A 16,996-nucleotide genomic window follows, 5' to 3' on the forward strand; every position below is an offset into this window, starting at 1 on the left:
TTATATCAGATTATATTTAACGACATTACAAAAGAGAATTTGAAGCTCAATTTTTTGTTCATTTTTTATTCCAATTCTAATTTTAAGTACTTATATGAATGTAAAAACTCATAGAATTATGTTTAAAAAAAAAACTCATAGAATTATTTTATTTTAAATAATTAAAGAAATTACTTTATTTTCAAAACATTGTAATTTTCCCCCAAAATTAGCTCAACTTGATTTAATACAAAGTTTATGGCCTTATTTAACCAAAACATCAATTTAGGTTTAACAAGATTTTGAAAGTTCATGTATAAATTAATATTGGAAAAAAGCATATGTAGCTCTTAAATTATGGTCCGATAGTTACATAAGCCGATTAATACTCATCCCACAATTATTATTTCTTTTATTTTTTCACATATATTAAGAAATATATTTTTTTTTATTTTTTTAAATTATACTCATATTAAATATATTAAATTTTATTAAATATTAAAAAATATTTTAAAAATAAAATAAAATAAAATAAATTATATAGTAAATTTATATATTATTATAAATTTTTAAAAAATAAAAATAAATAATAATTTTAAAATAATTAAAAAAATTAATAAAAATTATAGAATAAAACGAGTATCTTCTAAATAAAACCTTAACTATTCAAATATATCAAATAAATTCTTTAAATTTAAAAAAAAAAGTTAAATATGCACTTTAAAAATATGTAAACCCTTCAAATTCCATACATAGGTTAATAAATTTTTTTAAATTTTAAAAATATGTCAATAGTATTTACCAACAGGTTAAATCTAGTAGCAAATGTATCGGAATAAATCTGAAAAATTTCATATTTTATTTCTCAATTTTCATTTTAAAAAAATTTAAAAAAATGTCAATAAACCCTTGTTTTTTAATTCGTATATATTTTTCATATTCCACTTATGTAACTAATATTATCCGGTAACATTTATGAGTTTAAATTGTCTATACATCTCTCAACAAATTATCTGTACATCTTTTAATAGAATAATCAAAATTACATTTTATTAAATTATATTAAATTAATTATGATAATTATAAAGTATGAGTTTTCATATTTATAGTCTAAATTTTTAAATTTTAGATTAAAAAGTTTTAATTTTTAAATTTATTGTAATTGTAACAATTTTTTAAATTAATTTTAATCATATTTAAATTAGCTCACATGATGATGTGTCATTATTTTTACTATATAAATAGCTTGATTAATTTAAATTAAATTTTGATTAAAATCTTAAAAATCACTAATTATCTAAAATTTTCAATTAAAATTTTTATTTAAATACAATAGAATTAAGTATTTTAATTATATAATTTAAAAATTTTTGTAAAATTAAGAGTTTAGAATGTTATTAAGGTTTAATTCCAATTAATCAAGTTGCTTATGTAATAAAAATAATGACATATAGTCTATCGTGTAAATTAATTTAAATTTGATTAAAATTAATTTAAAAATTACTACAACTATAATTTTTTAATTTAAAATTAAAAATTTAATTATAAATATAAAAAATCATAAAATTGTTATTTTTTTAAATCAATAAACTTAATTATAATGATAATACTGAATCTACGAAGAAGACTTTTGAAATATTTAATGAAGAACAACTTATTTATTTGGTCTAAATAATACCAAATATTATATCATAACATTGTAACTTAGATACACATAATAACTTATATACTATAAAGTTTTTGTTCAAGGTTTTGACCGGATTGAATAAGAAACAAGTTATACTCTAGCATCTTTATATTTATATATCTTTAAAAACTAAAGCGTTTATTTATCGCATTTTAAAAATTATTAAAGGGTTTATATGTCTTTAAAAGAGAATATTTGATAAATTTTAGAATAAAAAAGATTGATTTGCTTTATTTTAAAAAAATTATTACCTCTTGTATCATAATTAGTATCGTTTTATAGAACCTTTTAGTCTTAAATTATCTGTTATTTTGAGAATTTCAACATAATATTAATTTTTATATTCTATATATACTCTTACTAATTTTTAAGTTATTTAATAATAACATGTGAAAAAAGTATGACTATTTAAAGGATATTTTATATAAATTATTATAAAGTTTTTTAAAAATTAAAGCTATTGATTAGTTTTATTAATTTGAGTGAATAAAACTTAAATGAGATATAAGTAGTAACTATTTAGTTTTTATATTTTAGTAAATTAATTATTTAATCTATCTATTTAAAAAAAACACTTAATAGTTATTTTTTAAAAAAATTATTAACTATAATAATTTTCAATTTCAAATGGTTAAATATTTAGATATTTCATCACTTAATATATTAGTAATACATAAAATAACTAAATATCTTTACTTTTAATTGGTATTTATAATTTTAAAATACACTTATTTAGTCTAGTAATATAAAAAATACAATTATTTAATTTCTTGAAATTTCAAAATAATTATTATTTAATTATTGCATAATAATAAGTATTTAGTTTATATAATTAATAAGAAACTAAATAATTAAAAATAAAAAAGATAAAGATTATTCAATATGTTTATAAAAATAAAAGACTAATTAATTATGTTTATAAAAAGAAAAGACTAATTAATTATTTTTATTAAATCACATTGATTAATAAAATAATAATAATAATAATAAATTTTCCTTCCTTGTATGAGGTTAAATAAAGTTCCATCTGAAAAAGTTTTTAAGTACGGTCAATATTTTAAGGGCTAAAAGCCTTTTACCATTAACGTCTATCATTTTTTTAATTGATTAAATTTCAATCATTTTAAATTGCCAATTTTATTCTGTGACATCCAAAATTTGCTGTTATTGATTTGCAGGATGGGCATAATTGAGGTTCTGTTGTGTGGCGGCGGCACTATCACATCAATAACAAATTGCGGACTGAAGATATTCCCCTTTATAAAGCACGAACGGCGTCGTGCCAGAAAACTAGACGAGATTGCGACGAGACTCGAAAGAGCATATCGGCTTCTCCTTGCTAGGCAAAAAGATATTAAGAAAGAAATATGTGACCACACCATCACGAAGACGACAACTCATGAATGGAAAACTTTGGATGAAGGCGTGCGAGAGTTGGAAGAAGATGTTAAGATTCTCAAGGCTAAGTACAGAAAATCCCGTAGATTCCATTATATAACGTGTGGTTTTTCGTCGCAAGCAGAACTCAGCAGAGATATGGAGCTCAAGGCCCAAGAGATCGATTCTTTCAAGGACCAAATGACTTCTGATAAGGCAATGGTTGACAGAGAACCACCATCTTCTGCGAGCCAGTCCTTTAGAAGGAAGGATGAACTGTCATGGGTTAAGAACAACGTGGCTAGGATCTTGGAATCTCTTAATCGGGACAATGTGAAGAAAATTGGGATATGGGCATTTGCAGGGAGGGGCAAATCTACTATTATGGAGAGCCTGAATGCTAAAGCTCACGAAACTGGCTTGTTTCAACATGTCATTTTTGTAAAAGTTGAAGAGAAGGATACAGAGGAAAAGATACGACAAAGCATTTTAGAGCAGTTGAACTTGAAACTGAGTGTGGGGGAAGTCAGAACTTCACACCGAGTTGCACTTACAATATCTAATGCTCTGCACAACAAGAAGTATTTGCTGATGCTTGATCAAGTTTCCCAGGAAATTGATCTCAAGGAATTGGGAATTTATGACAACCATGATGGTGGGCAAGTGGTGGTGGCTGCAAGATACAAAGCCGTTTGTGACAAGATGAATATGGAGGAGTCCTGGGAACTAGAACCAATGTCTGAAAGAGACGCATTGGTGTTGTTCCGACAAATTGTAGGTGGAGCAGCAGACTATCAGCGCAATAAACACGATGCTGAATTGATTGTGAAAGAGTGTGGAGGGATACCACTATTGATAAATGCTGTAGCTACATATTTGAAAAGTGAAGGAAATGACCAGGTATGGTCAGATTGTTTGTCGAAGTTGCAGTCATCCACATATGATGATGATTTGGGACCCTTCAGCGAATCATATAATGTCTTCAAACTTGTGTATGATAAATTAAGTGATTACAGGAAAAAATGCTTCTTGTATGGGGCGTTGTATCCCCTAGATCATGAGATCTATGAAGATCATTTGATAGAGTGCTGGAGGGCTGAACAATTTATTCCTGCTTCTGGAGGGAGTAATAATGAGCAAGTATTTAGGAGGGCACGCCATGAAGGACATGCTACAATGAAGTGTCTTATAAACGCATGTTTACTGAAGAGGTGTACGAAAGTGAAATATGTTAGTATTCCCAATTTATTCAGAAACTGGGCTTTAAAGACAGATGAAGGGCTCTCCTCACTGGTTATACCGGGCAATGGTGTGGGTATGTGTAAGGATCCAAAATGGATTTCACTCAGGTGCAATGACTTGAGAACTTCACTTACAAAGGTAAGTTTCCATACCGTCACCACCTTGTTTCTCCAGAGGAATGAAAGTTTGGAACAGATTATGGATCTTATTTTTGTTCTCAAGAGTAAGCTTCAAGTTCTGGACTTGGGTTATACTGGTATCAAGACACTTCCATCTTCTATCTCCAAGTTAATTAACCTGAAAGCGCTATATCTCAACAATTGTAATGACTTGGTTGAACTACCTGCCAAAATAAAAGAACTCAAGTATGTAGAAATCCTCGACATTTGTCAAACTGGAATTTCTCATTGGCCTGATGAAATAGGAAATATGACTGGTCTCAGGTGTTTGAGAGTTTCATTTATCAGAAATGCTGGTAATCACCAGAATTTTGATGTCCAACCAAGGAATTTAATTGCAAGGCTCTCTTTTCTGGAAGAATTGGCTATTCTTGTTGATGAAGATTCTCAAGACCAGTGGAATAATGTTGCGCAGGAAATTGCCATGGAGGTGGCCAGTTTGAAGTTTTTAACCACCCTTCATATCTACTTTCCAAGTGTAAAGTGCCTCGATGCCTTCATCAGGGAAAGTAAGTCATGGAATGAGAAAAATGGTCAATGGGGAGAAAAAACTTTCAGATCCTTTAAAATTACAGTTGGTTCTTCCTGGAAGCATCGTGAAATAGACACGAATGAACATAAAGCTGAACGATATTTAAAATTTTTTGCTTACAATGAACCTTCAGATGATGATGGAGCTTTTTGCACAATTTCAGAGGTTCTAAAACAAGCCTGCACCTTTGAATTGATTGGCCATAAAGCCATTGAAGATTTATCTGGATTTGGCATCAATAACATGGCAGGGTTGAAGGTATGCGCAATTCAGGACTGCAGTCAAATGAAGACCGTCATTAGCGGCAACAATCAAAGTGCTGCTGCACTAAAGGAGTTAAAACAACTGCATTTAATCAATTTAGGGAAGTTAACTAGTATCTGCGATGGCTCGATGGGGAAGGAAAATTTTGCTAGTTTAACTACTCTTATAATAAGCAATTGTCAAGCGTTGGTTGTAATTCTATCAATCAAGATGATTCAGCAAATTACTCTATTGGAGCATTTACGAGTGGAGAATTGTTCAACAACAACACATATAATTGGAGTTAGTGAGCAGGATGGGAACAACCCAACTCTTTTGCTCCCCAAGCTGAAAAGCTTGCAGCTGGTCAATCTATCAATGTTGCAAAATATTTGTCAAAATGTCACATTGAAGTGGCCTTCCTTGCGAGCAATGGAGATTGATCAGTGTGGGATGCTACGAAGTTTACCTTTAAGCCTGAACAACACTGAGAATCTAAGACTGATCAGATGCCATGAATCCTGGTGGAATCAGTTGAATCTTGAATCTGATATCAAAAATCAATATCAACCATGCTGCCAATTCATTTCAAGACTTGAGATCGTTGAAGAAATCCCCTGACAAGTAAAGAAGAGGCTCTGGTATGGTTTTGTACTCTCTTGCTTGTGATAGATTGAACATAAAGTATATTTCGATATTAGCTATGGTATATGGTTATTGAATATGATTTCCAACTTACCAATGGTTTTCTACCTTGCATTACATTACTGAGTATTAGATTCCATTGCAATAACCATCTAGCTATGTGTTTTACATGATAAACATGTTGCACACTTGCATATTAATATTGCAACTTGCAGCAGTTTTACATTGAATTTTTTTTTTTTCAGTAGAAAATGTTGAAAGGATAGGTTCTGGAACAGATTTTCCTTCAGTACCCTGCCTCATCAAAATCATTGGTTTCTTTGCCCACTTTTTTCTCTGATATATATATCGTTGATATGATGCAAAATGATAAACTTGTTGTGAATTATGTGTCTATGAGAAAAATGGTAAGGATATTTCACGACGCAAGCAGCTGTCTCTCACAAATTCCAATTTACATCTCAATATCAATTTACATTCTCACCCAATTTCTGTTTCCTATTTGATTTTTTTTCTACCATAATGTAGAGACTAGATGGGGATTATTGAGTAGGATGAGTTGTCAATTTTGTCCTCTCATATCATTGTGGAATCCACGCCATGTGAAATAAATGGATTTAATACTTCATTCATAGATGCATAAATCTTGAACTTTGCATGGAATTTTATATCTATTGCATACATCTAAAGTAATATTACCTTCAAATATGCCGTTGGAAACATTTCACTTGCCTGTGTTAGACATGATATGTTTCTTTTGCTGCATTCCAATTTGGAAAATGCCATCATCTAACAATTTTTTTTATTTTTGCCTTTTGCTCTCATTGTAGATGTTTTATCATGACTTGTGCTAAAAAAGAACTGGAAAAAGCAGAGTTATATATGAGCATCCGACACATGACAGCAGATTCACAATCCCACAGATGAATTTGTTCAAAATTTTATGCAAATCTTATCAGTCAGTACCCGGGAAAGGGGAGCTTCGTGATTTTAATTTCATTTCCATCTTTGAATGGTTAAGAATACAAGTCTTACTATATAACTGTGGTGGATATTGAAGGGCTGAAGGCGTACCTGCATAGCCTAGTGCTGCAGAATGGATGAACCATATTTCATGGTAAAATTTTATTTGAGGTTAGATATCTCTTATTATGCAGAAAATCATCTATCTTTGCAAAGTATTTTATTTCTCTTCAGTTTGTAACATGTAACAATAAAAATCAAATGACTTTTCAAGTATTGTGTTTATTAATTATCTTTGAATTATTTTCTTGAGGCAAATTTTCTTTGAATTACAGTTGAATAAAATAATGAATAACATGATAGATTAAATCTATCTAAAGTTTTCTTTCGACTATAACAATTTATCAGTGGTACTCTAAATTGTTACGAAAAGGGTGAAAAATGCCAGTGTAGTGAGACCTGCAAATGGTGAGAGTCGTTCACTAATATGAAATGAGCTTTTATTATAATCATGTTTGACTTGAACCGGTAATTTAAGGACCGAGTTAAAGTAGTTTTTGATTGTTTTAGACCCTGGTCATCTCCCATCTTCCACATTGGATTTCTTGTGAGATAATTCACCAAAGAATTATGGTAATAACGTACATCGCTGGTCATCAACCATTAGAAATTACTTAAATACGATGAAATGATGAAATAAGCATTTACTGATAAAATTGGCATAAATTATCCTTTTGTGACCGAACTGAAATCAAGTCAAATCCAGTAACCTCTAGTGCAGTCCGTTACAGAAGTTTGTACTGATAAAGGGAAATTTTATAAATTACATACTCTAGGAGTACTAAACGAACAGGGTCTTAGTGCTCCTTACATATATAAAATTTCAAGTATTCCTCAAATCAAGGAGAGCGAGTCTGATGTATTGTGATAGAGAGCACATGTTCCTGGAGCATTAAACAATCTCTAAAAATTAGAGCATACTGATTTTAGCGACCTAACATGAATTTGGTGAATCAAGCCACATGTTATCCTGGACTCCTGCTGTACTTATCTGAAGTCAATTCCATTTATTTTTATACAAGCAAAAGCATCCAAGTAACATAACTGACATACCAACATAGCCAAGAAACTTTGTCTGCACTGGTATGAAGTGCACTACACCCTATAGATGAAATCCAAAAAATGTACAGATACTGTAGCCAAGTTTCTTTTCTTTGTACATGTGCTTGTGTAATGTATGTGCTCCTGCAGCTCACTACAGATCTTCTTCTGGTAAAGTGAAGAAACAAGTCTGGAGTTGAAGTTCATCACGCAAAGAACTGTCTCCCAATTCTAATTTATTCCACCATTGTTTCTCTGCTTCAATCTTCTTGATGGATGATCTGAACTCAGTGACAGAATCCATGTGTAGATTCTTCAGCTTTGGACAATGGTAAAAACTAATGTGCTCCAAAGATGGCCAAGGCCCTTTCCAAATGCTGACCAAATTAGGCAAATATCTGAGTTCCATAATTTTCAACTTTGGAAGCATAACATAATCAAGCTTGATGTCGCTCTCTACAGATATGATGTCCTTGATGGCTTTGCAGTCTTCCACAACCAACTTTTCTAAATTGCGGAAGTGCTTACTCGTAGAGCTTGTGAAAACAAACTTCAACTGCCAACATGTGTGAATGCACAAACATTTTAGACTAGCAAAACTTCCCAAGGGCAATTGTTCCTTCCAAATTCCCTGCAATTTCTGCAGATAATAGAGGCTCAGGTGTTCTAAAAATGGCAATGCAAGTTCTTCACCATCCACAATGTATTCAATCTCAGGACATTCCCTAACTATGCAAAATTCCAATCTGATTATGTTCTTAATTCCCAACTGCGATAGACTGCGGATCTTGAGGTGATGATCAAGATAGAAAGTTGTTGTTCGAGCTAGTACTTCCATAATAGCATCTTCAGGTATTGTCTTGTAATTCACAAGCCTCAGACACCTATCCTGTTGATTGTAATCCAACTCTACATTATGAGGAACCCTTGATAACATGCGTTTGATGTCATGACCAACAATGAAGTTGAATTTCTCTAATAGATTATGCTTCCATGAATGACTCCTTTGAAGAAAGAGTTGAAGTTGTTGTACCTTGGGAAAGTAGAATCTTAAGGAAGTTAAATTCTTTAGGTCGCACACATCCTTTATGACAGATTGTGTTGTGTCGTGCCACCGATGATCTCCTGGGAACACAACAATGCTGAGATTGGTTAAAGAAGTGAGCTTTGATATGGTTCCATCTGGAATGAGTTCAGTTGACAGTTTGGAATACTCTCTATGGTCAACAGGTCCATAAAAAGAAACTTCCAAGTCCCTCAGAGATTTTAATCCTCCAATTGCATCAGTCAATTCATACAGAACAGTGCCATGCAGATCAAGCAACTGAAGATGTTTAAGTTTCCCAACTTCTGAAGGTAGCTTCATTAGACGCTCACAATCTCTCAGGTAAAGTTCTTTTAAGTTATCAAGCTGTGAGATTGACTTAGGCAAGGAAGTGATCCTGGTTTTAGACATGTTCAGCACCTTGAGAAGAGGCATGAGATCAAAGAAAGAGTCAGGTAAAACTCTCAGGCGGAAATTTCTTTGGAGTAACAATGTCAAAAGATTGGGGCAATTTGGTCTAGCAGGTAGGCTGGACAATTCATTATCCATTAGAAACATCACCTTGGCTGGTTCCCACTCCTTCTCTGGTGGAGGTTCTGCTAATCTTCCTCCAGCTCTGAACAAGTATTCATGGTGATCTACAGGTCTCCATATATTGTATCTTTCTACACTTTCAAGTGATGATAATGAATTACTTCCCTGGGTTGGCAACTGTGAAAGTCTAGGAGAAGTTCTCCCAAGAAAGTTGCAACTTTCTACCTTTGCTGATAAGATACCTGAGGCTAGATCCCTGATACTGTCATGCATTTTTATGCAAGTGCGATGCTTAATGCTTTCCAGTAGTGCTGCATCTATTAGAGCTTGAACTATATCATGTCCCTTCTTGCGTGCATCATCTGCGTTCCCAACAAGCAAACCCTCCTCAATCCAGTAATCTACCAGGGTAGATGTATAGACTTCATAATCTTCTGGAATTAGTGCACAGTATAGGAAGCAATTCTGTATGTCACATGACATTAATGTTTCACTCTTTAGGACATGAATCTTCAACCTTTCATAACTGAATTTCAGCAGTTGGATTTGAGGATCAATGTCAGAATTTCCAGTTTTAGCCAATAGAAAATCCTTCAATGCATGTTTCCACACTGAAACATTATTTTCTCCGGTCAAAGCTCGTGCTGTAATTATAATATGTAGTGGCAATCTGCCACACTCATTCGCTATTTCTTGAGCATAGGGCTGGATGTTTGGAGAAACAACAATTTGACCCGCTTGTTCACAGAACAACTCCCAAGCTTCTTCCTTGGAGAGACACCCAACTTCAATCTCTTTGGCTGCCATGTCATGGCAAACTTCAAGTGATCTTGTTGCCAACATCAATCTGCAACTTTTTCCTAGACTAGAAGTAGGAATACCAGCTGCATGTAAATCAATATTCTCCCAAACATCATCGAGAATAAGCAAGAACTTCTTCTTTTCTAGAGCTCGAAACAATTTCTTAGCCCTTTCACTATCTGTTTGATAGTCTGCCTGGTTAATTGCTAACTGGCTCATAACTACATTTTGTATCTTCTTTATGCTCCAGCATCTTGAGACAGTCACATAAATTATAGCATCAAACATGTATCTGACTTCTGAATGATCTATAAAAGCCTTGAGTATGCTGGTCTTACCAATCCCACCTTGCCCATATAAACCAATTATTTTGGTATTTGTTTCAGCAATCAATCTATTTAGTTTCTGCACCATGTGTTGGATTGACTTCTTTGTGTTTAATCTTGATTTTGGAGACAATGGGCGTTCTTCTTCCTCACAGACTCTGATTTCTCCATCACCAGCAGCAGGGAAATTATCGAGCTTTTCTATCGAGGAAGGCACCATCTCAGACTTCGTTACTTCTTTACTGGCACTAGAAGACAAAGTTGCCTTTGCGGCTTCAATACTGGGAATAGATTGTGAAGTTGGCACGATCATTATCTCATCTTCCACCTCCATTGGCTCTAATTCTGCAGCTGCCATGCTACCCTTTGCTTCGAGGATCAAATCTGCCTGTGTAGCTTCCATATTGGAAATAGATGGCGAAGTTGGCACGATCGTTCTGTCATCTTCCACCTCTGGCTCTACTTCTGGAGCTGCCATGGTACTAGATGGTGAATCTGGATTGGTCGCTGGCTCATGTATCACCTCCTTTGGCTCTGCTTCTGCAGTTGACATGTTGCCCTTCATGCTGGAAATCAAATCAGCCTTCGTTGCTTCTATACTGGGACTAGATGATGAAGCTGGAATGTCAGTTTTCTCATATTTTTCCTTCTGCATATGAGCTTCTGCAGTTGCCTTATCACCCTCCACTTTCTGAACCAGATGAATCTGTCCCTTCTTAGGTTTTGATATTCCACTTCCAGATTTTGCCAACTTAACTTTTCCTGTAGCCTTTTTCTCAGCTCCTGCTGGTGACTTAACAATCTGTCCCTTCTTAAAAGATCGATACAGCTTTCTTTCCAACCTTTTAGTAGATTTCTTCATCATTTTATGTGGTTTATCACTGATTGGCCCATGATCAAATGGAGATCTTTCCAAGCATTTGATGATCTCATTTTCCAGCGAACTCACCAAATACTTTGAGTGTTCTGGAGTGAGAGTATCAATGACAGAAACCTTGAGTTGAGCATCCAGCATATCATTGATTTGATGTTCGATCCTTTCACCCCTGTGGAGCCATGTGTGGTATTCTCTGCTTGGCATCTTTCCACGAACCAGTTCTTTCATTATCTCTTCTTTTAAAGCATCCCTCATATAGTCCAAAAACTTTCTTTTTAGCTTAAGTTGCTCGATATCATGTTCCTGGTGCTTGATATGTCCTCTTTGCCAGAGAAGTCGAACAAGTCCAGACAAAATCTCGATCAACGCCATGCTTCCTGTGAAATATTGATCATGTAAGCAAGCACATAGATTTCAAGTTCAAATGATATAAAATAGGGGAAATTCTATGTAAAATAAAAATATATATAAATATATTGGTCAATCGGAATTTTATACACTTTAGTGTTAGATAAGATTTTTTTAAAACTAAATTAAAAAAAAATTAATTAACAATATATTTGATAAAAAATTAAATAATTTAATTTAATAAAATATAAAGATATTTTTATTTAATGATTAAAAAAATAAAAATTAATCAGACATTCAGTCATACCATCAGGCCTATCACAACAAATATTATTTTCTTTTAATAAAAACTTAAAATTCATTAAAATTCAAGAATGATTACACAAAAATATAATTAGAAGATGAGAAAAAAATTTCAATAAGGCCTGAAATATTATTACTAGTTTAAATAAGCGTATGAGTTACACTATTATAGATCTATGAATAAAATTAATTAAAATAGAAATTATTTCTGAAATAAAAAATTTACAATAAAAATTAAAATTACCAAATGAAATCCTGGTAATGAAACAAAAAATTTAGAATAAAAAATAAAATTACCAAATGAAATCCTGGTAATTGAGATCAGTTATAACGCGAACCTAATTTGGTATACCAAATATATTTAATTAGTTTTTATAAAGTTAATAAAATATATATTAATGAGTGTCACGAACATAAAATATTACTATCTCTTTAACAAAGTTGATAGTTGATACATTTTTACAAGTCATTCAAAAACAAGAACAATTGATATTTACTTAAAATAAAATGGATTATAAAAAATAATAAAAATAAATTTAAGAATAAATATAAATTAAAAATTTAATACAATAATAAAAAAATAAGATGTCAATAAAACATAAAAATAAATAAATTATTATAATATAAAAAATAACTTAGTAATATTTATGTAATGCCTTGATTACTAAAATGTTATTTAGTACGTAGGTTTGAGAGGAAATTTTTAATTAGAAATTGTATTTTTTATTTGCACTAGGAGGCCACTAGTTTGATTTTGATGTGAAATGCTTGTTTATAATTAAATATAACAAATAAATATAACTACACTCAGATTTAATCAAATATACTTACAATCTGATGTTGTTCACAAGACATGCAAGGTTATATGTCAAACTCAATGACCGCAAGAAAGGGTATAACAAGGAGCTGGCGACACGAGTTATTTTAATGCATACAAAGTCTGTTATTTTTTAATAGGTTAATATACTTATTTTGTATTAAAAATATATATATTAAATATGTAATAATAAAGTTAATATATAATTAAATAATTCTTATTACTTAGTTGTTTTGTCTTAAAAAAAATTCTATATTTTTTCATAGATTATTTTTTTTCTACTTTTTTATATAAATACTAATTTATAGAATACATATATATATTTAATTAATTTTATAGTGATTAAAAGTTTCTCTTTGTGGTCCATCTGTGATTCGATACTCTCGTTTTTTCCTCTTTTTTAAACCTAACTCTTCTTTTCATTTCCCATAAAAGACGATCTGCGTCAATTGACTATCGATGAAGAAGAAGATGTTATTGTCCCTATTAAGAGTTCCAGAGATATACTGATCGTCATTTATGATTTCTGTATGGTGGGGATATTTCTCACATACAATCCAATCAATTTTTAGAATGTGCAGATCTCTTTGACAGATTTATGGCATCCTTTAGAGGGGTATCTATTATAGAATTAGAGGCAAAAAGATGTAATACTCAGCTAAGTTCTGGCGTCGAAATTCCAACATTCCAACGGAATCTCCATTGAAATTCAGAATCTCGATGTTGGAATCCCTTAGAAGGGTAAAAAAAAAAAAAAAGGTTTTCTTAAAATGAATTTGAAGATTTGTTTTTAAAAAAAAATGGAAGAAAAGAGTTTGAGGGAAAATCCAGGTTCGGCCGCCGAATATGGAGCTGCAGCGGGAGCTCTCCTTTCGACCCCCGAAGGTGGTCTGGCCAGCCATCTATAAGAGGCTTCCAGTCCGAAAATGGGAGAGTTTCTCTCTCCATTTTCGGGCAAAGGTGAGTTCTTGCCCTCCCATTGTTGATTTGATTATTTTTCCTTCAAATCATTCAAAATATTCATGAGTTTTCTCTTATTTTTGAAATTTTAAGCTTGAATCCAAGATTTTAAAGTTTGGAGACCTCCGGAGGCCGTTTCTCCTCAACTCCAAGCTTGGGTCACATCTACCTTAGATCTTCAATAGGTAAATGTAGATCCTTGTCTTTTCCTATGTTTTAAGTAAGTTTTAAAAAGGGTTAAAGATTAAAAATGCATGAAATGGATAGATCTAAGTGTTAGGGTTTGTGTTAGTTTTGATGATGAATGTCTGCTCTTATGAGTTTTTATTGTTGTTGGTTGGGGTTTATGCTAATTTTTATGTCTCTTTATGCTTGATAAGTGAGTGTGCATGTTTTGAGGAGTTGGATGTGAGGATTTGGAGAGTTTTGGTGGCTGAGTGCATAAGGCAGAATCGAGTTCTGTCATTCTGGAGAATCCAGGTTCAGCCGCCGAAGGAAGGTTCGGCGGCCGAACCTGCCTGTGGAGGCAGCCTTTGGCCGCCTAACCTGCCCCCGAAAGGATGGACTTTCGGATCTGTGAAGGGGTTAGGCCGCCGAATTTGCCCCCGAAGGTTAGTGACATTCGGATTTGTGATGGAGTTTTGGCCGCCGAACTTGCCCCCGAAAGTGCCTGATTTTCGGATTTGTGGAGGACTTTCGGCCGCCGAACCTGCCGCCGAAAGTCCCCTGCCCAACCATCCTTTGCTTGTTTTATATGTATGTTTTGAAATATTTTATGGGGTTTTTGGGGAGTTGTTTGGAGTCATATAATAGCTATGTTTGGTCCCTCATTGGAGTCCATCTGTGTAGGATTGGACCTGGGAGACCGTAGAGGCCAACAGTGAATCAACCGTTACAGTGTTAGGCAAGCGTCAGCCAGAGGTGAGTAGAACTAAACTACTTTTTCAAAGCAACTAAACTTTTTGAGCATGTTCATGCATCACGAATGCCATGTTATGTAATAGGTTATTTGCATTAGAATTCACGAATATGATGCATTGCATAATTTACTGTTGTTGTGGATGGATAATGGATGACCCACTAGTTCTCGAGCAGGTTATGTTATGACGGATACGGAAGACCAGGGCTGCCCATTCTACGCTCCTGGCATTTATGGATATGTTATATTTAAGCGAAAGTCCTGAGGAGCTCCGTTGAGGGCTGGGCACATTGAATTATGTAGAAGATTACTGATGACAAGTTCATCTTGTTGTGAATTATTTGTGCTGTGAAGCATTCCATATGAGCATATGTTTATTAAACTGTTTTTATGTTCTGCTCACTAGGCTCTTATAGTTTATCCCTTTCCCCTAACCCCAGGTTTGTAAGATCAGAGATAGTACGGGGAGTCGGCTTAGTGGCTGGTATAGTTTTTGTAATAGTATAGTGTGGACATGTAGATTTTAATGGATTAGAATTGTGATTGACCCTAGTTTTCTTTACCTTTGTAATCCCCGTTGACATGATCCTTTTATAAAAGTTTTAATTATGAGTTATGTTTGAACCAAACTTGAGACATGTAATGTTAAACATACTAGAGCATTTGATGAGGACTCTAGTATGGGCTTTATGTTTCAATATGATACATGTACAGATTGAGCTTGGTTTCAGGAAATGTTTAAGCTTTTGTGATAATGTATGATTACGTATGAGATTTTATCAAGTATACAGGATGTATAGTAGGCTTGCTACGGGTTCTGCCGACTTGACTTTAAGTCGATCTGAATTCTAGCGTCGGTAGCGGTCAGGTTTTCGGGTTGTTACAAAAGATATCTATTTCGATTTTTTAACAATATTGATTTTCGTTCCTCTCAACAAGATGATGATACTACAGGTTTTCCTTCCTCTCAACAGGATGCCTCTAACTACACTCCTGCGAATGTTAATTTGACAGGTAATAGTGAAGCGGCCCATCCTGTCAAAGGTCATAATAGCCGAAAGCAATGATCGTCCTGTGTTGAAACTGCCGAGGACTCGGCAATTCTCGGACAGTTAATATATTGAAGGATTTGGTTACTAGTTACAAGCCGAACATTTTATTTTTGATGGAAATAAAAGTTTTAGCTCTCCATCACTGTTTGCTATTTGCGACGGAATTTTTGTCTTTTAATGACTGCATTCTTATGGATTGTTTGCAAGTGATTCAATTTTTTCACTCTCCACATTTAAATATTTCTGAACTGGATTTAATTTTGAATGATTGTAAATCTTTATTAGACTCTAGAACTGATATTTATGTTAGATGGGTTTGTCGTCATGCCACTCTAGCTGTTCATATTTTGGCTAAAGAATTTATTAGGCATGATCGTCTCTCTGTTTCGAATGATATTTCTCTTTATTTGATAAAATTTTATTAATACAATTGATAGTTTTGCTTAAAAAAAAAGAATACATATATTTAATAATTATTTTCATATCACAATAATTTTATATGACTAATCTTACTTGCCAAGTTTTTAAATGAACCTTTACCTGCAAGATGTTTTATCGACTTTCTCTCTGATACTGCAAGTATAATGAGAAAGATAAAGAAATTGCGCCAATTCCATTGATGCAAAATACACATAACCTTGTGTATATAAGACTATTTTGTTATGAAACTAAAATTAACAATTAAAAATTAATATATGTTAAATAAATATAACTAACTAAAATAAAAAATATATTATAAATTACACTCTTTTCATTTTATAATTTTTATTTATCTTTTTATCATCATTATAAAATTATTATTCACTTTCTTTTTTTTTTTAAATTATAATTATATATAAATTAATTATTATAATCATGTTTTATTTTATTTTATTTTTTAAAAAATATTTTAAAATATTTTTTAATATTTAATAAAATTTAATATATTTAAAAGAGATATAATAAAAAAATAGAGTGTATAATGATTATGTAATATAAATATAAATATACAAGAATTATGTGGATATAAAAATTAATAGATTGTAACTCTCAAAGACTAAATGAAATAAATCGTTCAACTTCAAAA

The 16,996-nt window shown here is 32.3% G+C and overlaps 2 protein-coding genes across 2 annotated transcripts; one reads left to right on the top strand and one right to left on the bottom strand.

Annotated features, from left to right (window-relative positions):
• The first annotated feature begins 3,111 nt into the window (after window positions 1-3,111).
• LOC110626230 (disease resistance protein At4g27190) lies at window positions 3,112-7,118 on the top strand. The gene is made up of 2 exons (XM_021772014.1): window positions 3,112-5,880; window positions 6,715-7,118. The coding sequence occupies exon 1, from the start codon at window positions 3,203-3,205 to the stop codon at window positions 5,858-5,860; it is 2,658 nt and encodes an 885-aa protein (XP_021627706.1). The 5' UTR covers window positions 3,112-3,202; the 3' UTR covers window positions 5,861-5,880; window positions 6,715-7,118.
• A 527-nt stretch (window positions 7,119-7,645) lies between these two features.
• Window positions 7,646-16,517, bottom strand: LOC110626958 (disease resistance protein At4g27190). Its single transcript, XM_021773158.2, has 2 exons — window positions 16,471-16,517; window positions 7,646-11,908 (listed from the first exon to the last, which is right to left on the bottom strand). The coding sequence occupies exon 2, from the start codon at window positions 11,901-11,903 to the stop codon at window positions 8,103-8,105; it is 3,801 nt and encodes a 1,266-aa protein (XP_021628850.1). The 5' UTR covers window positions 11,904-11,908; window positions 16,471-16,517; the 3' UTR covers window positions 7,646-8,102.
• Between the last annotated feature and the right edge of the window lie 479 nt (window positions 16,518-16,996).

This window comes from Manihot esculenta, chromosome 11 (assembly GCF_001659605.2).
Source record: "Manihot esculenta cultivar AM560-2 chromosome 11, M.esculenta_v8, whole genome shotgun sequence".
Classification (NCBI taxonomy): Eukaryota; Viridiplantae; Streptophyta; class Magnoliopsida; order Malpighiales; family Euphorbiaceae; genus Manihot; species Manihot esculenta.

Excerpts from the sequence above, each read along its gene's own strand:
- LOC110626230 (XM_021772014.1), top strand. The coding sequence starts at position 3,203 with ATGGAGCTCAAGGCCCAAGAGATCGATTCTTTCAAGGACCAAATGACT.
- LOC110626958 (XM_021773158.2), bottom strand. The coding sequence starts at position 11,903 with ATGGCGTTGATCGAGATTTTGTCTGGACTTGTTCGACTTCTCTGGCAA.